Source organism: Tribolium madens, unplaced genomic scaffold, assembly GCF_015345945.1.
Source record: "Tribolium madens isolate multiple individuals breed KSU strain unplaced genomic scaffold, Tmad_KSU_1.1 Scaffold_3;HRSCAF=73;Tcas5.2_LG2, whole genome shotgun sequence".
Taxonomy (NCBI): domain Eukaryota; kingdom Metazoa; phylum Arthropoda; class Insecta; order Coleoptera; family Tenebrionidae; genus Tribolium; species Tribolium madens.
Genome location: NW_025401006.1, coordinates 9,153,992 through 9,174,283, shown reverse-complemented (window position 1 = coordinate 9,174,283; position 20,292 = coordinate 9,153,992). Strand labels below are relative to the sequence as shown.

At 35.6% G+C, this 20,292-nt stretch overlaps 10 protein-coding genes across 13 annotated transcripts; 6 read left to right on the top strand and 4 right to left on the bottom strand.

The window, feature by feature from the left end:
- Positions 1-26: 26 nt before the first annotated feature.
- Positions 27-2,624, bottom strand: LOC123007482 (cytoplasmic dynein 2 intermediate chain 2-like). Of its 2 annotated transcripts, none has more exons than XM_044402800.1 (9): positions 2,469-2,624; positions 2,164-2,248; positions 1,895-2,116; positions 1,608-1,842; positions 1,346-1,550; positions 656-837; positions 446-600; positions 198-400; positions 27-146 (listed from the first exon to the last, which is right to left on the bottom strand). In XM_044402800.1, exons 2-9 carry the CDS (start codon positions 2,197-2,199, stop codon positions 59-61), a joined length of 1,326 nt encoding a protein of 441 aa, XP_044258735.1. In that variant the 5' UTR covers positions 2,200-2,248; positions 2,469-2,624; the 3' UTR covers positions 27-58. The 2 variants fall into 2 exon arrangements, with proteins under 2 accessions (XP_044258735.1, XP_044258734.1); XM_044402799.1 differs by lacking the exon at positions 2,469-2,624 and adding an exon at positions 2,298-2,421.
- A 21-nt stretch (positions 2,625-2,645) lies between these two features.
- LOC123007479 (protein ARV1) lies at positions 2,646-3,659 on the top strand. The gene is made up of 5 exons (XM_044402797.1): positions 2,646-2,809; positions 2,862-2,981; positions 3,030-3,201; positions 3,253-3,477; positions 3,528-3,659. Exons 1-5 carry the CDS (start codon positions 2,654-2,656, stop codon positions 3,635-3,637), a joined length of 783 nt encoding a protein of 260 aa, XP_044258732.1. The 5' UTR covers positions 2,646-2,653; the 3' UTR covers positions 3,638-3,659.
- On the top strand, positions 3,645-5,203 carry LOC123007477. Its single transcript, XM_044402795.1, has 5 exons — positions 3,645-3,757; positions 3,806-3,920; positions 3,971-4,683; positions 4,730-4,921; positions 4,968-5,203. The coding sequence occupies exons 1-5, from the start codon at positions 3,675-3,677 to the stop codon at positions 5,176-5,178; spliced, it is 1,314 nt and encodes a 437-aa protein (XP_044258730.1). The 5' UTR covers positions 3,645-3,674; the 3' UTR covers positions 5,179-5,203.
- Positions 5,131-6,945, bottom strand: LOC123007476 (probable proline--tRNA ligase, mitochondrial). Its single transcript, XM_044402794.1, has 7 exons — positions 6,688-6,945; positions 6,461-6,638; positions 6,337-6,410; positions 6,020-6,281; positions 5,782-5,966; positions 5,515-5,730; positions 5,131-5,462 (listed from the first exon to the last, which is right to left on the bottom strand). The coding sequence occupies exons 1-7, from the start codon at positions 6,793-6,795 to the stop codon at positions 5,139-5,141; spliced, it is 1,347 nt and encodes a 448-aa protein (XP_044258729.1). The 5' UTR covers positions 6,796-6,945; the 3' UTR covers positions 5,131-5,138.
- Positions 6,886-7,713, top strand: LOC123007481 (V-type proton ATPase subunit e 2-like). The gene is made up of 4 exons (XM_044402798.1): positions 6,886-7,091; positions 7,154-7,201; positions 7,400-7,487; positions 7,542-7,713. The coding sequence occupies exons 1-4, from the start codon at positions 6,994-6,996 to the stop codon at positions 7,557-7,559; spliced, it is 252 nt and encodes an 83-aa protein (XP_044258733.1). The 5' UTR covers positions 6,886-6,993; the 3' UTR covers positions 7,560-7,713.
- A 21-nt stretch (positions 7,714-7,734) lies between these two features.
- On the top strand, positions 7,735-8,998 carry LOC123007478 (glutamine synthetase-like). The gene has a single exon (XM_044402796.1). It carries the CDS (start codon positions 7,790-7,792, stop codon positions 8,945-8,947), a length of 1,158 nt encoding a protein of 385 aa, XP_044258731.1. The 5' UTR covers positions 7,735-7,789; the 3' UTR covers positions 8,948-8,998.
- A 93-nt stretch (positions 8,999-9,091) lies between these two features.
- Positions 9,092-12,006, bottom strand: LOC123006919 (betaine aldehyde dehydrogenase-like). The gene is made up of 7 exons (XM_044401842.1): positions 11,699-12,006; positions 11,426-11,652; positions 11,196-11,371; positions 10,764-10,920; positions 10,459-10,708; positions 9,980-10,405; positions 9,092-9,928 (listed from the first exon to the last, which is right to left on the bottom strand). The coding sequence occupies exons 1-7, from the start codon at positions 11,792-11,794 to the stop codon at positions 9,134-9,136; spliced, it is 2,127 nt and encodes a 708-aa protein (XP_044257777.1). The 5' UTR covers positions 11,795-12,006; the 3' UTR covers positions 9,092-9,133.
- On the top strand, positions 10,967-14,392 carry LOC123006922 (cytochrome c oxidase assembly protein COX15 homolog). Of its 2 annotated transcripts, none has more exons than XM_044401846.1 (7): positions 10,967-11,992; positions 12,095-12,261; positions 12,310-12,442; positions 12,678-12,810; positions 13,210-13,664; positions 13,716-13,984; positions 14,036-14,392. In XM_044401846.1, exons 2-7 carry the CDS (start codon positions 12,109-12,111, stop codon positions 14,165-14,167), a joined length of 1,275 nt encoding a protein of 424 aa, XP_044257781.1. In that variant the 5' UTR covers positions 10,967-11,992; positions 12,095-12,108; the 3' UTR covers positions 14,168-14,392. The 2 variants fall into 2 exon arrangements, with proteins under 2 accessions (XP_044257781.1, XP_044257780.1); XM_044401845.1 differs by having other exon boundaries at positions 10,967-11,266; positions 14,036-14,391.
- On the bottom strand, positions 14,185-17,858 carry LOC123006923 (ubiquitin domain-containing protein 2). The gene is made up of 5 exons (XM_044401847.1): positions 17,792-17,858; positions 16,537-16,661; positions 16,006-16,484; positions 15,784-15,952; positions 14,185-15,431 (listed from the first exon to the last, which is right to left on the bottom strand). The coding sequence occupies exons 2-4, from the start codon at positions 16,616-16,618 to the stop codon at positions 15,794-15,796; spliced, it is 720 nt and encodes a 239-aa protein (XP_044257782.1). The 5' UTR covers positions 16,619-16,661; positions 17,792-17,858; the 3' UTR covers positions 14,185-15,431; positions 15,784-15,793.
- Positions 16,970-19,792, top strand: LOC123006920 (sulfite oxidase). Of its 2 annotated transcripts, XM_044401844.1 has the most exons (11): positions 16,970-17,269; positions 17,387-17,445; positions 17,496-17,668; positions 17,714-17,831; positions 18,050-18,231; positions 18,278-18,437; positions 18,481-18,802; positions 18,846-19,038; positions 19,091-19,291; positions 19,340-19,512; positions 19,563-19,792. In XM_044401844.1, exons 2-11 carry the CDS (start codon positions 17,426-17,428, stop codon positions 19,686-19,688), a joined length of 1,668 nt encoding a protein of 555 aa, XP_044257779.1. In that variant the 5' UTR covers positions 16,970-17,269; positions 17,387-17,425; the 3' UTR covers positions 19,689-19,792. The 2 variants fall into 2 exon arrangements, with proteins under 2 accessions (XP_044257779.1, XP_044257778.1); XM_044401843.1 differs by having other exon boundaries at positions 16,970-17,445.
- Positions 19,793-20,292: the final 500 nt, after the last annotated feature.

Here is a 20,292-nt window from a genome sequence, read left to right as displayed (position 1 = left end):
GGTAAATAACGATCAAATAAAAAATAAACAGTAAAATCATAATTTATTGAATTTTTTTTTAAAGTGACAAATTTCCGAATAAAGTCCAAGGTACCCTCCACATTTGAATTTGTCCATTGTCAGTCCCGACTGCAACAATGTTGCTTCTAAAAATGAAAATTTGAATAACAATTTCAATCAATTTTTATACTAGTTACTTTGTTTTGTTTATCTCAATTTGAGTCATAATTTCCGATTTGACTTTTTCTTTGGTCGTATTTTCAATGGTCTTGCCTCTCAACAAATTAAAAATTTCAATAACACCGTTTTTACCACATCCACAAATGACTCTCTCTTCGTAAGGAACCCAAGAAACATCAAGTAAGGGTTGTTTCAAGAAAATTACTTGAGCCGGTTCTTCCTACAACTGCTTATTAGTTTTTCGTTAAATAATAACTTTAATTACTTGATCAATGACGTAAATTCTAATTTCCGAGTCAGACCCACTCGTCATAAACATTTCTTTTCGATTTGGTGAAAATTTAATCGAATTCACTTCACCTTTATGCTGCTCATAATATTTAAAAACAGAATCGAGAAGTGGTGCATCGTCTTTACTCCCTAAATAAGATAATTAACATTTAAGAATTAACATTTATAAACAAAAACCAATTACCTTGCAATTTTCGGGTACCAAGCAAACAGCACTGAACTACTAACCCTCCTTCAGCCCCAATCACAAAAATTTCGGGCGAATATTTGGAAAAATCAAAACAAGTAACTCCCCTTGTAACTTTTTTAACAGTATCTTCCTGACTTTCACTATGTTTCGGCATGAGTTGTGAACGAATTTGATGCCTGTAAAAAAATTAAATGATCAAAAGTTATAAAAAGTTCTTCCAGAATGGGCCCCGTTTTGTTATCACCGTAGTGACCCCAACATTTCCTGTGCTATGACCAACAATACAAGCCTGCCAGTCGTTCAGAGTTGCCTATCCTATGACAGCGTGGCTCGTATCTGACTGAGAAACCCAGCGGTACTTTCTACCACAGATCCGGGGACCTTCCACAGGGTGGGAGAGTTACGAGAACTCTGTAAGTTACCCCGTGAGTCAGGCTTGGAAGAACGGTTCAGTAACCTTCAAATACTCGTATATATGCTTACGCGCGGACGCTACGCAGTAGTGAGAAGTAATAAGTTGAGAAACGTCCCTTACGCACGTGGTATCACATATAATACAAAAATAAAAACAGCTTTGAATTAATTAGATGCTTTAGACACTATTTAATATAATAATTAACATTTGCAATTAAAAAATAAAATGGCGCAAAATTCAAATTTAAATCGTTTTAAGAATGTACCAACCTCTCTTTTACAATTAACGATGATTCATTAAGGCTAAAATTCCAAACAGATAAAAGACCATCTAGACCAGAAGATGCCAAAAGGACATTTTTGGTGGAATTTATATCAATTATCCACGATAATTGTGTAATACCATCCCCATGTCCATCAACTTTCGCTACAACTTGTTCTTCCTCTTTCTGTACGTTCCAAATTATGATACCACCTAGATAAATATTAAACTAGTAACATATATAGCACCCTAAATATTGTTTTGAGGTACCAGAAAATAATCCAGCTGCTATTATTGCTGGTAAAACTGAATGAAATTTAAGTTCAGTGACACAAGACTCTGTTGTTAATTTAATTTTTGGTGTTTCTGGTAAATTATCGTCGCGATCTAGTGAGTAAATTGCGACAATCCCCTCGTGATAACACCAGGAATTGTGTTTATAAGTACAAGAAACGGCCAAAGTTTGATTTGTAGAGTTCCAAGACAATGCAGAAACATGAGAGCCCTGAAATCAAATTACCAATAAATATCTTTCACATAAATTTGAAAAACAATACAATTTCTGCATCTTTGACCTGTGATGCCACATTTACAGTTTGCACAAGTCTACAATTAGCATCAGAAGAATCAGTTGATAACTTATATCCTTTGAAAGCCCTAGAGTTAACATTGTCATCAAGTTCTTTCTTTACTCTAGGATAAATCTTTTTCAACCATTCTGCAAGCTTTTCTTCATCTACTTGGACAGTAGAAGTCCCTTCTTGAGTCTCAGTTTGTACCTAAATCAGCATAATCTGATTTCATGTGAATAAAAGTTGAGTATTACTTGTGTGTCTTTCTTCTCCGATGGAGAGGTCTCCATTTCTACAGTTGAATAGTCAGAGGTTTGCGTAGACCCAACTGAAGATACTCTAAAATGAAGTATTTGTTAATTCAAAAATAATATAAATAAGCAACTACTTTTTGACCCTCCAACGGGATTCAAAACCAACACATTCATTATGCTTGACAGTAAACATTTTCTGATGTAAAAATAAAATAATCAATAAGGGGGCTCACTTTGTTTTGAATTTGTGCCCTCGGTTACTAGGCAACTATTCGATAACCAACATAACAAATTAAAATCGTTACCTGAAAATTGTCCCTATTTGTTTCGAAAATAAGAATTTTGTACCAATTCGCTTTAAATTATGTCAATACTTGAAGTGCTGCTGAATACGGGATAAATAAACCACAAATTATTTTATTTTGTATTAGTGTTATTTTCGACAAGTTTGGCACCCTTGCCACTGACAGTTGTTAAAAAAAGTGAGGTTATGAATTTGTTTATTTTTGATTTTAAACATTTTTTTAGAAAAATGTGGGGAACTACTTCTGAAAAAAGAAGAAAATATATTTGTGTTAATTGTGGTACTCCTATCAAGAGTTTATATAAAAAATACAGCGCCACTGTATTAAAATTAAGAGAATGTGTAACTATAAGTTCATTTCATAATGTCTCTTCACTAAAACATTTCTCATCAGGAATTTTGCCATAATGTTGCTGATAAATACTTAGAATATGATATTGTTATAATTGCTATTGATTTAGTACTTCTTCAAAGAACTGCATACCGGCATATCCTTTTCAATCTAGAATTTAAGGTACGTGTGATGGTCTTAAAACTTCATCTCTTTGAAAAGCAGTTGTAGAATTTTTGGAAATTGTCGGTTATCCTTTTATTGATGGAAGCATACTCAGAATTAATGAGGAATTCTCCACAACGGGCGGTAAAAAATGACGAAGAAGAAAAACTCTTTTTGAACGAATTTAATGAAATGACTGATTTTTTGTTTTACAAGCTTAGTTTCAGTGTTGCGTTAAGTAATAATTTGATTTGTTTTATTTCCAACACTTGAAGAAATATGTTTTTAGAAACTGCAACTTTCATGTCAGTATTACACTTTCTAACAAAAATTTACTGCAAAGTATTAGGCAAAAATGTAATAACGTTTATGATGATGTGGAAGACTTTGACTATTTCAAGTTTTGGAACATTCTTACTCTTACCATCTCTGATTTGGGACACTAGTGTTCAAGAAGTACATCTTGCTGTTGTCTCTCTATTTACAACAATGTCCCAATTATTGGCATACACAGGTATGTAAATGATAATTCTAAAAAATAATTTTTTCATTACATTATTTCAGTTGTGTGCAACTGTCCAAAGCTCTGGAGTATTACTGCAATATTCTGTGCTTACTATTGTAAAGTATTTTGTTTTGATATTTTCCAAATGATTGTTACGAGACTGACTTAAATAAATTTTGATCAAGCGTTTATCTTTCATTAAAATCATGACAAAAGATAACATAAATCCGCCGTTTGCAAACGGATATTGGGTCTGGGACGACGTTGCCAACGGCCTAGCTTTCATCAGGTAGAAAAGATTATTAAAAAAAAAACAGTTGTAACATTTTGAAATTAGTCGTGATGTCAAAGAAGCCACTCCAGGATTACCTGCAGCCGGAGCAGCGCAACCTGCCAAAAAGGACAAAATGGGTCAAATCAGGTTTAAAGACACTGTTGATAATTTAGGCTTGGTTAAACAATGTTTCTTAAAAAATAAATTCAATTAATCATAATAATTCAGGCCCAATTTCGGCGCATCTATCAGCGAAGAATCAAACCAACGGAGCCCCAAATCGTCACAATTCAAGACATCAAAGACGTGGCAATTTTCACAGCGGAGCGACAAGATTTAACTCCCGAATTTATAGACTTCATGCATACACAACGAATGGATGAATTTCTGCGCACTTTGGTCGTATATTTCCAATACTATTTCCAGGTTTGGGATAATTTAATTCTGCGACGTGAAGAAGCCAAACGCAAATTGCGACAACCTATTGTCACTGTTTTGGAAAACATAGTCCGAGATAATTTAGCCGACTTGCGTAGCATGGTTGCCCGCAACTACGGTTTCATATTAATGGGTCTCGAAGACACCTTCAAGTATTACCATATGGGCAACCGCAACAATGTTTCGCTTTCTGATAAAGATCGCCATTTGCACGAGTGTCTCTTAAGCATGGCTGCGAAAATCGTATGGATTGCTTTGCTACGTAAAAACTTCACTGTCATCGAAATTGAATTAAATCGGCTGTTCAGAACTGAAATTTTCAACACAATGTGTCGCATCAGACAGTCTACTTTCCAGACTAACGCTGAGGAGAATCGTGTTTTATTAGGCAAAGCCTTCACTCCTGAAAAGAAACTCAAACATCGGTCTCCTGCCGTCCAGGAGTTAATCTTCGACAACCATTGCTATAAAATGCTAGCCATTGGTCTCCTCCAAGTCGAACCGTTAGTACTGACACAATTTTCAATCAATTAAAATCAAATCCTCAAGAGTTGCAGAACGAATCGCGTATTTAGAAGCCGCCTACACCGCCCCTGAAGAAATTTTGTTCGATATTCAAGTCGGTGTAGGAATTTTGGGGCTTTCCAAAGACTACTTAAACCCGATTTTGATGCCAAAGGAAGGCATGGCCAAAAGAATTCACATTCCGCTGTTTAAAATGCCGGAAATGAAAATAAACGAGTTGGTAATTTTTCGGTTAAAAGTTGTTGTTTAAAACGGGTTGTAGATGGGATATAGTGACTGAGACTTTGCCAGAGGTGCCCCCTAAATGGACTGAAACGGAACAGGCGAGGAGTGCGAGGATAAGTCAAGGGAAAATGTGGCGGCGTTATGCAGCAGGGCTGCCAATGAAATTAACAGATGTGCTAAGTGCAAACATTGAATCAGCTTCTGGAAGTTATTTATTATCAGGATCACATGATGACGACGACAGGTGATTCCTAAGATAATTCAATAAATCATTTTCACTTAAAAATATCGTTTCATTTGTTTTTAAATTAGTAATTTCGTATAAAAATGGATTTTCAAGAATTTTTTTACCTAAAGCTACTATAAAGGGATAACCGTTTCTCTTTGCTTCTAACAATCGACGGCCTATTGTAAAATTCGTCCTGTCATCGATTAAAACGTTGTCTTTTAAATTACAAATTGTTTCAATTTTTTCATAGAGTGATTCAACTAAACCAGAATTTTGAATGTGTATTTCTTCCTTACTGCCGCTCTGAAAAAAATAGCTTACATAACTGTAACTGTAAAATTAGGTAAGTTATTACTTTAGGAGGTAAAATAATGACGCTAAAAGGAGATAAAATATCCGGCCATCTGATTTCTTGTTCACTTGACATGACTTCAATTGCCGCAGCCATAATCCGTGATAATCCTAATCCATAACTGCCCATTTGTAACACCTCAAGTTTGCCATTTTTACTTAGGAATGTGGCATTAAGCGGTTTTGAGTACTTTTCACCCAAAAGAAAAGTGTGGCCAACCTTGAAAAAGTAGGTATATTAAAGATTAATCAAAGTTTATGAATTTGTTACTTCTATCCCTAAATGGATCTCAACTGAATTATTTCCACAATTAGGGCATTTTTCCTCCCCCGATATTTCTGTGTTTGCAGAATAATTACATTTGGTGCAGGTTAAAATTTTGTCTTCACCGACATCTGCTTTGTACTGGTATTCATGAGACAATTCGCCCCCCATGTGCCCTGAACTACCCACCACTTAAACAATAATTATTTAAGTAAGTCTAGTATTATTAAATAATTAATGAAACCTTTGATAAAATCAATTCCAATTTTCCTGAAAATTTTATCATAACTTTTACAAATTTCATCATAAGTGTGTTTCGCTGTTTTGATGTCAGTATCAAATGAATACATATCTTTCATAAGAAACTGCTTTCCTCTCATTAAACCAAACCTCGGTTTCATTTCATCCCTATATTTACTAGTAATCTGATACAATTTTAAAGGTAACTGCTTATATGAAATAGGTGATAATGACGCAAGTAAATTACTCGCTGCTTCCTCATGTGTCTAGAAATGATTTTTAAGCAATACAAAATTAATATTCCGATAAAACTTTACCTACAGGGCTTAAAATGTAGCTCTGGTCATGCCTGTCTTTAATTTGAAAAAGTTCAGAGGAAACAGTTTCCAATCTGCCTGTAAACAATTAACTAAAATCAAGGGCATTTGTAAACTGATTTCAGTACCTGTCTTTTCCCACAATTTTGCGTTAGTTAGCGTGGGAAAAATAATTTTTTGCCCTCCAATTTTTTTCATTTCTTCATCAACCAAACTCGTTAATTTCTCCAACGACTTGACACCTAAAGGTAAAAAATGAAAACAACCCGGGCTTGCCTGTTTAATAATTCCAAGTTCTAGCATTAACTAAAATTTGAGAAATTACAAAACAATTGTTAGGTTAGGTCACACCGACTCGTTGACTCTTAGAAGTGATATCATGCCGTTTTACCTCAGCATTTTTTGGAACTACTGAAACCGGTTGAAAAAGCTTAGATAAACGATGTAAATTTTTTAAAACCATTGTTCGAAAAATTCAAAACTTTAATACTCAACAATGTAGTAGGGACTTTTCATTATTATGTAATGGTAGCTACGGTTGGTGGTCCTGTATTTGAATCATATGACTTCTGACACTTTTACATTGTAAATCGCTGCAAGCAGCATCGATTTTTACAATTTACTCGTTATTGTGTTGTGTTTTTGGTAAAATTAGGTGAAAATGGGTGCATCGGCTCTTCCTTTTATCGTATTCACCGTTCTCTGGGGTGGAGTTGGTATAGTGTTGCCCATAATTGTCCCTAAAGGGCCCAACCGAGGGTAAGGCGTTATCAAGAAAAATAGAAACACTCCGATAATTTGGGTGTTTTCTTTTATTTTAGGATTATTCAAGTAATTCTGATGCTAACCGGGGTGTGCTGTTGGTTGTTGTAAGTATTAAATTTGTTCCTTTATAATTCAACATTGAGAATCACATGACACTGATTAAAAAGGGTGTTAACTATGTAATCTGAGCTGTTTCTAGCCTTCATTTTAATTTTTGTGTTAAGAAATTGATTGTTTTGTAAATTTAAATTATTTTTATGCAACTCTTTGAAATTGCTTTCAAATTATGAAAATAATTTCAGCTGGTTGTGCTGCTATGTAGCCCAGATGAATCCTCTAATTGGGCCTAGACTAGACAAACATATTCTTCTGGTAATGGCAAAAGAATGGGTAGGTTCTTTGTACAAATATCATTAAATGTTTTTCAATAAACCTCTATTTTAGGGCAATCCACTCAAATAAACTTAAGAAATTGCATCATTCCACGTTTAATTTTTAAATCATTTATCTGTGTACATAAAAGTTAAATTTTACCCCTTTGTTAAGATATTATAATAGATGTAATTTATTAGTTACTGCTTCGCGAAGAAATAAATCGGTGTTTACTTGTAAAAAAGTTTTTTCCTTGAACCACAATCTAAGTAACCTAAGCTGATTGACAGTGACAATTTTTCCTTGACTAACATCTAAAAATGAGATTTTTATTAAGACCTCACACTCTAAATGTGTGCAAAATATTATATCGTTCGGTCCATTTGGATTGGTCCCCCAATTGGAAACTTAGTAAAAAAATCTGGGATAGATACAGGAATCTCCCTATCGCGAACTGTAAAGTGCAAGCGACTTACGTCTGGATTGACGGAACTGGTGAGAATTTGAGATCCAAAACAAGGACTATGGACTACACACCTAGCAGTCACAAGGACTGCCCCAATTTGAATTTCAACGGAAGTTTCACTTACCAAGCAGAACCGAAAAATTCTGACGTTATTTTATGCCCCGTGGCGATTTACAACGATCCCATAACCCAAGGGAATAATAAATTAGTCCTGTGTGAAACCTACGACACTGAAGGACGACCAACTCAATCGAACCATCGCCACCACTGTATGGAAACCTTGAACCAAGTCTGCGACAAAGAACCCATGTTTGGGTTCGAGCAAGAATTTATGATGATGGATGTCAATAGTAGACCATTTGGATGGCCGGTTATGTCAGGGGAGCCTTCACCCTTAGGTTCCTACTATTGTAGCGTGGGGGCTGATAGGGCATTCGGTCGTGAAGTGGCAGAATCACATTATCGCTGTCTTCTGTACTGCGGAGTGGACATCTCGGGGGTGAACCCTGAAGCAACTCCTTCGCAATGGGAATTCAAAACGGGACCCACAATTGGGATTAAAGCGGCCGATGATCTTTGGATCTCACGGTATTTGTTGCAACGAGTCGCTGAAGATTATGGGGTGGCCATTTCGTTTCACCCTAAATTGTTTAAAAATTGGAAAGGGTCAGGATGTCACACGAATTTCTCAACTAAAGAAATGAGAGAAGATGGTGGGTTTAAATATATCGAGGAAGCTGTTAAAAAATTAGAAAAGAGACACGAGGACCACATCAAGGTGTATGACCCACGAGGGGGCAAATACAACGCTTTGAGATTGACAGGACATGGAACCAGCAAAGTAGATAAATTCACATCCGGGGTTGCTGATAGTACAGCTAGTGTCAAAATTAGTAAAGCAGTAATGCAGAAGCAAAAAGGACATTTTGTCGATAGGAGACCAGCCGGTAATGCCGACCCGTATCAAGTTATGAATGCACTGGTGTGTACTCTTTGTTTAAACCCACATTAATAGAGTTAAACGCTAATATTGTACGTGCGGACCGCAGACTAAACAATAAATGTTTGAAAATTAAAGTTGTTTGTTTATTAACTGAATTAAAATATTTTCTGGCGCTTGAGACTGTGCAGACAGGCCGCAGACTAAACAACAATCTATTTGGAACAATGTTTTATTTTTCACCGTTTCATGAAATTTTCAAACAAATGATAATCCTTTATTAAACCAAACACTTTTTACTAAGGTAACCTTATTACGAATCAAATACCACTCGTCGGTTTTAACCACTTTAAATTTACTGGAAGTTTTTAATGGCAGGGAGCAAAAAACTTTGTTGTTCTTTTCTCCAATATAAACATTCAACTCCTTATGTAAAGCTGCTATTTTGGTAGCCTCTTGTGAATGTGAAACCAGCGTTAAAACCCCCTTAGGCAGCAATTTCGTTACAAACGTATAAAAATCGTTTGTGTCTTTTGCATCATTCAAAATAATAACAGAGTTGCCTTCAATCAGTGCTGCAATTATTAATTTTTTGTTGTGCATTTCTTTATCTTCAGAATTTTCAATAGCTATAACTCCACAAGGTTCTCGTATTGCAACAACATTGAAGCTTTTTTTCTTCTTGACAATATTTGATGACTGATTTGAGATGTAATCATGAATTATAGTTACCCAATTATTTATCCAATTCTCTGGTAGACCCCATGTTTTATTTTTTTGTATATCTTGAGCTATCGCTTGGATGTTTTTCATTCTTTCAAACTCATCAAGTTTAAACCACCCGTCTTGAGCCTTTTTTGCCTCATTTATAGCTTTTTCCATGCTTTCAGCATTTTGCACTTGTGAAGTGGTTTCGGTTTTCAAACTTTTTACATCAACGTACTCGTAAAACCCTTCATTTCCACCGAAGAAAGCATTTCCGCTGCTTTTGAAAGGTGAAAATGGAATATCGGCGGCGAATAATCCATGAGAATTGATCCAAACAGTCCCGACCTTTAAAATGAAAATTATTAGTTGATCAAAAATTCATTTGAGTGAATTTACTTTGAGTTTTCCGATTATTTCGTTGGCTAAACTTGTACTTTCCGTCCACACTGAAGCCGCTAAACCTTGTCTTGTGTTGTTTGACAATGCAGCGGCTTCATTAATCGTTCGAAAAGCGGTTAAAGTTACAATTGGGACTTTGATGGCATCCTCAACAATAACATTATTGTGGAAAACGTTTCCCCCGATGAATAGTGTTGGAATTGCGTTATTATTTGATTGGAAAACTTCAACACCATCATTTTTCGCCTTTTCAATAATTTTTACCAGTTTTTCCAGCGCATCATTATCAAGTGATGATGAAATATCTAAATTTTTCTTGTCGCTTTGCCCCACTCTTATTTCTTTAATTTTGTGTTTAAGTTTTTGTATAAATGTTTCGAAAACGTTTTCTTGAACGAAAATACTTCGTACTGACCAAGGTAGCTAAAAATGCTCGATTTTAGCTAAAAAATTTAAAATACATAACAATCCACCACCATTCCTGTGAACCCCCAAACACCATTGACCACTGCGTGACACGCTGAATCCAAGTCACAGTTATCAAAAATTATCATTGGAATACCCGACGAATAAAAATTGATCAGTTTTTTATTAAAATGGTTTGCAACTAAATATTTTTCTTTGTAGAGATCATCAAAAATAGAAACTACTGATACTTTAGGATGTATCAAAAATATGTTAGGGTCCACATCTCCCGGTATTAATCGAATTGTGTCTTCTGGTATTCTAAAATTGTGAGAAAAATGTAGTAAAAGTATAAATGGAAAAAATGATAACCAACCCCACTTGAATTGCAATCTCAATCAAAAAGGACGCCACTAAAGAAAGTTGCGGACCAGTCTGTAGGATTATATTGTAACCTGCTGCTAAACAAGGCCCCAATATGTAACCAAAGGTCGCTAACGAATTCACGTCTGATAAAATTGCCACCACTAAGCCTAAAAACAAAGATATTTAAAATTCGCGCATAAAGACTAATCAGGCACACCACTACTAACATACTAAAGTTACAAGAAATTATCAAATTTCGCCTAATCGAGGTGTAATTAAATTTAAACTGGTATTTCAGAACCGTAAAAACAAATATTAAAACCTTTTTCTACAAGCTCCTACACTCAAAATTGCATAACACTTTAAAATTGTGACAAAAAGTGAGGTTATGTCATCTGCTTTCGGATAAACGTGTCTGAAAAAAACCGCTTATTGTACTTACCCTCGGGTTTCCATGAAGAATTTCCCGAATTATATTTTAGACTGAAGCTGGAATAGTATTGCAAACAGTCGGTAAGTAGCGGCAAGACTTTTTTAGTGTCTTTACTAAGAATACCACGGATGGCAACTTCAAGTTGTGCAAATAAATTCTGTTTCTTGCAAATCTCACTCCCAAATCTAACAAATTAAGGTCGTTTTGAGTTTCTACTACATCTTGTCCAAGATACGTACTTATGAATTATTTCTGCCCGTTTAAATGGGACTATTTCAAACCATGCATTTTTTGCCTCTCCTAACTTCTTCAAAACGGCTTCCACTGTAGCTGCTTCAGGTACAAAAATGTTACATAAAGCCTCATCGTTGTTTACATTTTTAATTGATAAAGTTTCTCCATTTGGTGCTTCATCTTTTTTACCAATATGGAGAAATATGCGATTTTCTTTGCTCTTTAACCACTCCTTAAAACATGTTAATTCTGGACCATACAAACAAGTTTCAACTTACAGTCACTTCAGTAATGTTTTCAGAATCGTCTCCATAACTCATTGTTTCAAAAATTTGTCTTATTAAGCAATGTTTTGAGTCCCCAACATCACCCATTTTTCGCGATTAAAAGTTGAAATCGGTCAAAGCACTAATAGAACCTTATCATTATCAAGTACTGTTATCAAAACGCGTTTCAGCCGACAACACAACTCGAGCGAGAGAAGAGTAATTTAAAATGGTAATAAATCAGCTGATTGTTGTTTATTTTGAAAGTGCTCTGAATATCAATTAGTACGAAACTCATTAATTCAGGTAAAGACAAAATCACGTGGAAGACGCTACAAAATTTCAAGCATAGTTAATTTAATCCCCATCTAAGAGTTTGCAACTAAACAAAAATATTAATTTTTTCAGCAAAATCATTCAAAATGTTAAGTTTGGCGCGACATTGTCGCACCTCGATATTTTTGCCTGCGAAACAATTTGTAGCTGTTTCAAATAGGACTTTACCGAAAAATGGACTCATCAGGTCTTACACGACCCCAATTTGGAGGAGACAGCCCCTAAGAAATCTTGTCAACGTAAGTTAATATTACATTTTTCCCCCAAAAATACTTTCGTTATTCCAGCCGAGGAATTTCTTCAAATCTACCGGAGCAATCCTTATGAGACTGAATTCAAACATTCCTCAAAAAAGCAAAAAAAGTATAGGATACTGGCTGATGACATGCAGTGGAATGGTCTTTGTAGCTGTAGTTTTAGGTATAACGATTATTTATTACTCCATTCTTGTTAGTATTTGTACAGTGTTGGAGGAAGTTATCAAAAAAACCGTCAAATAATTATTGTGATGAAACATATTCTTAGTTATAAGCTAAATAAAATGATTAATCAATATTTCGACTTTTTTTCAAGTATTAATAAATTCATTATTCATTTAATTAATAATTATAGGAGTAATTAAAAAAACATAAAGATGAAAAATGTGTGTTTATAGGTGGTGTAACGCGATTAACTGAGTCAGGTTTGTCTATGGTTACGTGGAAATTGTTAGGAGAAAAAATGCCTCGGACGGATAAAGAGTGGGAAGAGGAGTTTGAAAAATACCAACAGTTTCCAGAATTTAAAATGTACGTATCCATTGACTTATTTTGGTTTCTAAAAGAAAAATGTGCAATTTTTAATCGACACATTTTCTTATAATTTTCTCCCTCTGCAAGACACGCAGATTGTAGCCCCCTGGCACCTACCCTTACTTGGCCTTTTGACATCATAACGAATCAGATTTATGTCAATTAAGTAATGGAATGTTTTTAATGCATTGTCGTTTCTCACTAGCGACTAAGGAACAAAAAGATTTCGTTATTGATAACAATCCATCCTAAAAATAATCCCTTTGCAGTAAAACCTATTAAATCTAAAAATACATGATAACAAATGTCAGCCAACTATAGGAAGAGACAATTGACTGACACTCGACCTTTGTCGTGGATAACTAAATTTTTCTCTTATCAAATTCCGAATTTTAGCAAAAATAGAGAAATGACCTTATCCGAATTCAAGTGGATATGGTACATGGAATTTGGGCACCGCATGTGGGGCCGCGCCATCGGCGCCGTTTTCCTAATCCCGGCTGTGTATTTCTGGGCCCGAGGCAGATTCACCCCGTCGATGAAAAAACGAGTGTTGGCTTTCGGTACCCTAATCGGCGCCCAAGGTTTGATGGGTTGGTACATGGTCAAATCGGGTCTTGAGGACCGGTTCCATGGCGAAAGTGACATACCTAGAGTATCGCAATATCGACTTGCCGCTCATCTTAGCCTTGCTTTTGTTTTATATACACTTTTCCTATGGTCCGGTCTAGACCAACTATTACCGGCCGAAACCATAACCATTGGTAGTAAAAAAGCCATAAAAGCAGCGAGAAAATTCAAAATGGTTGCGCATACTTGTAAAGGTTTAGTGTTTCTGACTGCAGTATCAGGTTGGTTGGTTGGTTGTTGGAAAAGATGAGATGTTTGATACCGAGTTTTAGGGGCTTTCGTGGCCGGTTTGGATGCCGGTCTAGTCTATAATTCTTTCCCCAAAATGGCAGATAAGTGGGTTCCGGATGATATTTTAGCGTTGGTGCCTGCTTTGAGCAATTTTACCGAAAATCCAACAACGGTTCAGTTTGACCACAGGATTTTGGGGACTACGACTTTGACTGCTATCACAGCTATGTATTTAATGTCACGACGGAGAGTTTTGCCACGAAGGGCTTATACAGCCGCTGCAGTTTTTGGAGCTTTGGCATGGTTGCAGGTAATGTGTGTGGCATCGATGTCTTGTATTTACTGCAGTGTTTATTTTTAGGTCGCTTTGGGGATAACAACGCTTTTAACGTATGTACCAACCGCTTTAGCTGCAAGTCACCAAAGCGGATCACTACTTTTGTTATCGTCGGCAGTATGGCTGACTCATGAACTCAAAAGGTTGCCTAAGTAGGTTACAAAAAACGTAGATGTAATGTAACAAACTTTTATTGTAAGGTTATTGATATTTGATTGATAATTAATATCGACACTACCATTTACTTTAAAACAAAATATATATATTTATATATCAATATCACGTGATCCACCATAAAACAAACTGTTAATTTTTATTATTATTATTTGGTGCGTATTTTCATAAAAAACACTTCTGGTTTCAAACTTATTGCGTTTTATTTACATTAAATTGCATAATCTCTTTATTGGTTTAGTTTTGACTATGTTTACATGGGGTTGATTGATCGAATAATAAACAACTTTAAATTTTTTTCCCCACCCCCCCAAGTAACATTATCAGCTACAGTCTTTTATCGTATTTTAATTAGTGAATATTACAGCCCGACTTGTTATTTATTCCTTGTTTTTAACTACACTGATATATGCGCCAATAAAAATTTTACGTGCAAATGAGAAAAGTGTCAACTTCATTCAAACTAACTTTTGATAGAAGCTTAAGAATTCGAGGTATTTTCAGTGTAGTCGATAATTTGTACTAAAGTGAAAAGATGTCGGACGGACTATCATTTTGACCAATAAATTCCAGATAATAACAAGTAGGGCCGGTTAAGTAAAATTGTTTGACACCGAGGTGTACAAAAATAGACTTTCCAGTCAACTTAATGACAGCTGATCTAACAAGTGATATTAGCAGTCATGGAATTAAAAAATCTTATTTATAAAAACTTACATAATATACAAAATATCAACATGTAAAGGAATGAATTCATACGTAAATCTTGTACGTCTTGGGTTACTTGCCAAAAAAGACATACGTCATTCATAAAAGTAAGAGACTTAAGACAAATTCATCCCATTCATCGCATAAAAAATTATAATATAGCAAATTAAATTATATAATACAAAAGCAAAGTCCAGTCGATAAAGCAGTGTAAATTCTAAACTGTACAATAACTAAAAACAATATGGTCAGTCAAAATAATATAAATGCATACAAGTTTTGACCTAAGATAAGCCTAAAATTTTTTCCGCATTCCTTTCAAGAACTGTATGCAAAAACGTGAGGCGAATAATTTAACTACTCTTTTACTTCAATATAAAAAAACTTCACTCTTAAATCAACCTCTAATGAATTCTATTATGATATGAATAGTCTTTTTCGTAACATCATGAAACACTGTATTTTTTGGTTCCAAGAAATAACTTTTTGTTTACCCACTTCTTCCAACAGGATTCTTCAGTAGTTGACAGTGAGGTTACTATGGGAGGAAAACAAACAACAAATCAATAAGCAATTTCTCATTGAAAAGTGACATGAAGGTTACTGGACTTAATCACTCAACATTTATTAAATATTCAAAATACCCACCCCCGCAATAATTACGGATTAGTTATTTATAGAAATCAAATTGGGACAATTATCGTATTAATGTAAAAATTAGTCACATAATTGAGAAATGTGATATTTTTGATTTAACAGGAATTTAAGATATTGAGTGAATCACCATGTATGGTAATATTTTAGACTTGTTACGTGCTGTTCCATTTAACAAATTGGATTAATCTGAATTAGACTTACCTAGAGTTCCTATAAAGGAACTTTAGACTTACCTAATCAATTTCATAAGGCTTGCTTAGAAACAGGCGAGGTTTCCATATTGACGATAACTTGAACAATGTAGCCAGAAGGTATTTTGGCTTCTTCTACATGCAATTTGTCACCCAACAACTTCCCGCCGAAAAACCACCTTTGCCTTGACGATTCAATACCTTCTTGACTCTAAACAAAAGAAAAACAATGACCTCTTCCAAATAAGTGACGCGGTCACCAACCTGTAACTTCTTTTTACACATACTAATAGTATCAGTCGAGTAAACTGCCAATTTAATGTCAGTACAATTGTGCGATAGTCTGAGTTTGAGCACGGTTTCGGTACCCCCGTCGACAGGTTCAGAGCATTCCGCCGGCGAGTCTCTCCCATTGTCTTCTTTGACAATATTAATCGGGTATGAAAGGCAATAAATGGGGACTTGATACCGTGCCCCCAGCTCGTCGTAGCACTCTGTGAGATACCCATTGGGCACGGAGACGCTAGCCCCGTCGAGTATAGCTTGGGCTAGCTCGTAGTCCATGGCTTCTGCGGCCACGGCGGCAGCCCTGAGCGCGTCCCAGATCTCCTTGCGGCCCTCAAAGGCGGGGGCCGTGTCCCAGAACTCATCCCTCTTGCTCCTCAGTTGGCCTTCGGTCAATGGCACGTCGGATTTCCAGCGTATAGTCTCATGGCACAATGGATGATTCTTACGCGTACTACCTAGGGTTCGCTTTTTACTTGGAGGAATTTTTCCAAGGTTAACGGGGATTACCTGAATTGGGTCTCGAGATGGACCCTGACGAATCGTCGATAGCACCGCTCCGAGAACGACTCACTCCTATGCATCCACCCATGATGAACACACCGCTAATTGCGGCATTTCATTGAAAATTGACACTAAAACAACAATTTTTTCGAAAAAACCTGCCATTTTACACCCATCATTCACACGGAACATTGACAACTGACAACTTTCAGCATGACGCACCGACAGCAAGCCAACAGGGGGCGCACCACTCCTTCCAATATTTTTTTAAGGACAAGGACAAGCGGCGCTTTACATTTAAATTTCATCATTAAAGACGAAATTTAATGACACGGAAAAATTAAACAATCATGGCTTAAACAACAACAGCAATGTATTTATTTTACACTTGACACAGTTTTTCAAATTGGTACACGTGTACCAATTTCTAGCAAAAATGTCCCTAGCATCACAAAAAACATAAACAATTTCTCATGCAATCTGTGTTATGTGGCAAGACCATAATTTTGTAATTATAATAAATATTTAATCGTAATCTGCAAACTATTTTGTGATCAAGTTATTAAAAAAAGTCAACCTGTTTTTTATTTCATATTCTAACATGTATCAGAGCCCATTATTACTCTTTAACCTCTAATGACTTCTACCGATAAACCTTGTATAGCTTTTAGTAAGGTTTCTGTTACTATCGGCCCTAATCAAAATTTATTTAGTTCGCTTGTGCTAAATAAAATATCAGGTAAATAGTTAGCTCTTATCAGATTGTAGCAAAAGCACTGGCGAAAGTATGCTGTTAAAAAAGTGACCTTTTATTTCATTCTGTTGTAATCGTATTTATAAACATGTTTTTATACAGAATTGAAAGAATTTAATCTGAAAAACGCATCTTTCAAATATGAAGTATATGTGGCACAGGTTGATACCAGTTTATATTTATAAAAGTGATTAAAATTTTTCCATTTCAGCCTGATTTATAAAAACCGGATTAGTCTTAGATTATTTAACAATATCTGCAGAAGTACATCTCTTTGTGTACAAAAACACAACGACAATAATAACAATGAACATGAGACCACTTTCTCACAGAGACTGTTTTTTGGGGCTTCTATTGCAACTCTGGTGGCTTACAAACTTTATGGTAATAATTTACAAGAGTAAGAGTCTTTTTTAAACATTTTTTTAGATTATAAGAAAAATTTAGCTTTTACTGAACAAGAGTCGTTACATGATATTAAGGCTGGAATTGCAAAGGAAGGTTTACCTTATTATTCTTTACAAGATGTATCTCAACACTGTAATAAGTAAGCATATTCATAAGCACATAACTCTTGCTCAAGCCAACATTAATAAAACTCCAAACATCCTACTTATTGTCTTATCAACTTTGCCTTAATAGCAAAGGAATGTTATCAAAACAATTATTTACTCACGTGGTTGATTGTTTTCAATTAACACAATCTAATTCTGCGATAATTATTAGCTAAACCTGGTTAAATATTTATTTACAATAAAATTTTAGGGATACTCGAATATGGGTGACTTACAAAGAGGGCGTTTACGATATTACAGACTTCATAGAGGGTCATCCGGGGGGCGACCAAATCTTGTTAGCTGCGGGCAGCTCAGTTGAGCCCTTTTGGATGTTGTATGCAGTTCACAACAATCCGCATGTTTGGGAAATACTAGAAACTCTAAGAATAGGTAAAAGACCCAATTTTTCTCCTTCATGAATAATTTGTTTCTGAAGGAAATGTGACCAAGGAGGATTCAGAAAAATTGACCGAAAACATGTCAGACCCCTATAGCACTGACCCTAAACGACATCCAGTACTAAACCCCGCCTCTGTCAAACCCTTCAATGCCGAAACTCCACCTTTTCTTCTTGTACAACAATTTATCACACCTAAGTGAGTCTTGCGCAATTATCGAAATATATTTTGTTTATCTCAGTGAACTGTTTTATGTTCGCAATCATCTTCCGGTGCCTAATATAGACCCAGAGACTTATGAGTTAGAAATTGAAATTGAGGGAAAAAATAAAACCCTTACTTTTACATTAGACGAGTTAAAAAAATTACCTAGACACACTATCACAGCTACGATTATGTGTGCGGGGAATAGACGAAGCGAAATGACTAAAGTAAAACCAGTCAAGGGGTTAGGTTGGGGGGCCGCAGCTATCGGAAACGCAACTTGGACGGGGGTGCGATTGAGGGACATTCTAGCGATGGCAGGGGTCGATGAAGATAACACCACTTATAAACACGTACAAGTAATTTAACAATGAGTTGTATATTTTTTTCTAAAAAAAATAGTTCGAAGGGATTGATTTTGACCCAACTGGAAAAACATATGGGGCTTCTATTCCCTTTTGGAAAGCAACAAGTAAAAGAGGCGATGTTATTCTAGCATATGAAATGAACGGAATGCCTATACCTAGAGATCACGGATTCCCAATCAGAGTAATAGTTCCAGGGATTGTGGGGGCGCGAAATGTCAAATGGCTTGGTTTCAACTTGTAATTCGTCCCCTTTCACTTTTTATAATCTGTTGATTACAGGAAGAATTATAGTGTCAGAAAAAGAAAGTGATTCACATTGGCAACAAAACGATTATAAAGGCTTTTCGCCAAGCACAGACTGGGATACTGTCGATTTTACAAAGTCACCCGCTATCCAAGAATTACCGGTGATTTCAGCTATTTGTCAACCCTCAGAGGGTGAAACTGTCCAGCTTGAGGATGGTCAAATTTTAGTTAAAGGTTTACATGAAAACAGTTTTTTGGTTGTTATTTATTTTCTTCAAATAGGTTACGCCTGGTCTGGAGGGGGCCAAAAAATAGTTCGAGTTGATGTAACAATTGACGAGGGAAACAGTTGGCATGTGGCTAATCTAGATCACCAAGATTCAGCAGACCCGCCTCAGCATTGGAGTTGGACTTTATGGTCGGTTCGAATTCCGGTTAAACCGGGAACAAAAAGCGTAAGCAACGTACTTTTGTTTATTTAATTTGTTAATGGTGAAAATTCCAGGTCCAAATATGGGCCAAAGCTGTTGATTCCTGCTACAACACTCAACCTGAATCATTCAAAAACATCTGGAATCTCCGCGGAGTCCTCAGCAACGCCTACCATAGGTTAACAGTGAAGTTGCAGTAAAACTATGTTTTTTAAAAGAAAATAAATATTTTTGAGCTTTACTACTGTTAATGTTAAATAATGTATAAGAACATCATACAACAAAATAAACTGTTTGAATTTTTCTTGGGGTTTATTTGTGTAGGCTTTGAAATAGAGTATTGTTCGTGTTTGATGCCCCATTTAATTCGTTCTACATGTAATTAAATGCTTGTTTTACAATTTGTAAAACAATCAAATTTCATTTCACTGCTTTTAGTGATTGTAATGAGTAATGACAGTTTTCGGTTCATGAAAATTATGCATTTTATTAGCTTGTGATTAATTTTCACTAGGAGTTTTTTTCATCTTTAAATTCACACTTGCGATAAACGATGACAAAGTATTTTGTCGTGTATTTGGGTGAGTGATTACGTTTTACTTTGTGATTATTTTTGTTTCAGCGATTTTCCTAGCTGGGTTTCAAACAATTAATTGCGAATGTCCCGTGTGTAACATAAATGATTACAATCCGGTTTGTTCTTCAGGAAAGGCGTTCAAAAGTGAATGCCATCTTTTATCACTACATTGTTCAAAACGTGTGGGTAAGTATTTTGGTTCCTGAACTTTGACCCGAATATTTTTA

Bases quoted from the DNA above. Each gene is read 5' to 3' on its own strand.
- LOC123007482 (XM_044402799.1), bottom strand. From the start codon at position 2,356: ATGTTTACTGTCAAGCATAATGAATGTGTTGGTTTTGAATCCCGTTGG. The intron at 2,249-2,297 runs GTAGTTGCTTAT...ACTTCATTTTAG, and splicing joins TCCCGTTGGAGGGTCAAAAA to AGTATCTTCAGTTGGGTCTA. The intron at 2,117-2,163 runs GTAATACTCAAC...ATGCTGATTTAG, and splicing joins CGGAGAAGAAAGACACACAA to GTACAAACTGAGACTCAAGA.
- LOC123007479 (XM_044402797.1), top strand. From the start codon at position 2,654: ATGAATTTGTTTATTTTTGATTTTAAACATTTTTTTAGAAAAATGTGG. The intron at 3,202-3,252 runs GTAATAATTTGA...ATATGTTTTTAG, and splicing joins TAGTTTCAGTGTTGCGTTAA to AAACTGCAACTTTCATGTCA. The intron at 3,478-3,527 runs GTATGTAAATGA...ACATTATTTCAG, and splicing joins CCAATTATTGGCATACACAG to TTGTGTGCAACTGTCCAAAG.
- LOC123007477 (XM_044402795.1), top strand. From the start codon at position 3,675: ATGACAAAAGATAACATAAATCCGCCGTTTGCAAACGGATATTGGGTC. The intron at 3,921-3,970 runs GTTAAACAATGT...ATAATAATTCAG, and splicing joins CTGTTGATAATTTAGGCTTG to GCCCAATTTCGGCGCATCTA. The intron at 4,684-4,729 runs GTTAGTACTGAC...CAAATCCTCAAG, and splicing joins GGTCTCCTCCAAGTCGAACC to AGTTGCAGAACGAATCGCGT.
- LOC123007476 (XM_044402794.1), bottom strand. From the start codon at position 6,795: ATGGTTTTAAAAAATTTACATCGTTTATCTAAGCTTTTTCAACCGGTT. The intron at 6,411-6,460 runs GTACTGAAATCA...AATTGTTTACAG, and splicing joins AAAATTGTGGGAAAAGACAG to GCAGATTGGAAACTGTTTCC. The intron at 5,463-5,514 runs GTAATAACTTAC...TATTTTTTTCAG, and splicing joins TCATTATTTTACCTCCTAAA to AGCGGCAGTAAGGAAGAAAT.
- LOC123007481 (XM_044402798.1), top strand. From the start codon at position 6,994: ATGGGTGCATCGGCTCTTCCTTTTATCGTATTCACCGTTCTCTGGGGT. The intron at 7,092-7,153 runs GTAAGGCGTTAT...CTTTTATTTTAG, and splicing joins CCTAAAGGGCCCAACCGAGG to GATTATTCAAGTAATTCTGA. The intron at 7,202-7,399 runs GTAAGTATTAAA...AAATAATTTCAG, and splicing joins GGGGTGTGCTGTTGGTTGTT to CTGGTTGTGCTGCTATGTAG.
- LOC123007478 (XM_044402796.1), top strand. From the start codon at position 7,790: ATGAGATTTTTATTAAGACCTCACACTCTAAATGTGTGCAAAATATTA.
- LOC123006919 (XM_044401842.1), bottom strand. From the start codon at position 11,794: ATGGGTGATGTTGGGGACTCAAAACATTGCTTAATAAGACAAATTTTT. The intron at 11,653-11,698 runs GTAAGTTGAAAC...ACATGTTTTAAG, and splicing joins AAAACATTACTGAAGTGACT to GAGTGGTTAAAGAGCAAAGA. The intron at 10,406-10,458 runs GTGGTGGATTGT...GAGCATTTTTAG, and splicing joins TTTGGGGGTTCACAGGAATG to CTACCTTGGTCAGTACGAAG.
- LOC123006922 (XM_044401846.1), top strand. From the start codon at position 12,109: ATGTTAAGTTTGGCGCGACATTGTCGCACCTCGATATTTTTGCCTGCG. The intron at 12,443-12,677 runs GTATAACGATTA...GTGTGTTTATAG, and splicing joins CTTTGTAGCTGTAGTTTTAG to GTGGTGTAACGCGATTAACT. The intron at 13,665-13,715 runs GTTGGTTGGTTG...ACCGAGTTTTAG, and splicing joins GTTTCTGACTGCAGTATCAG to GGGCTTTCGTGGCCGGTTTG.
- LOC123006923 (XM_044401847.1), bottom strand. From the start codon at position 16,618: ATGGGTGGATGCATAGGAGTGAGTCGTTCTCGGAGCGGTGCTATCGAC. The intron at 16,485-16,536 runs GTAATCCCCGTT...AGCGAACCCTAG, and splicing joins CATCTCGAGACCCAATTCAG to GTAGTACGCGTAAGAATCAT. The intron at 15,953-16,005 runs GTTGGTGACCGC...TCTTTTGTTTAG, and splicing joins TGTGTAAAAAGAAGTTACAG to AGTCAAGAAGGTATTGAATC.
- LOC123006920 (XM_044401844.1), top strand. From the start codon at position 17,426: ATGAAGTATATGTGGCACAG. The intron at 18,438-18,480 runs GTGAGTCTTGCG...TGTTTATCTCAG, and splicing joins CAACAATTTATCACACCTAA to TGAACTGTTTTATGTTCGCA. The intron at 19,039-19,090 runs GTTTCAACTTGT...TGTTGATTACAG, and splicing joins GCGAAATGTCAAATGGCTTG to GAAGAATTATAGTGTCAGAA.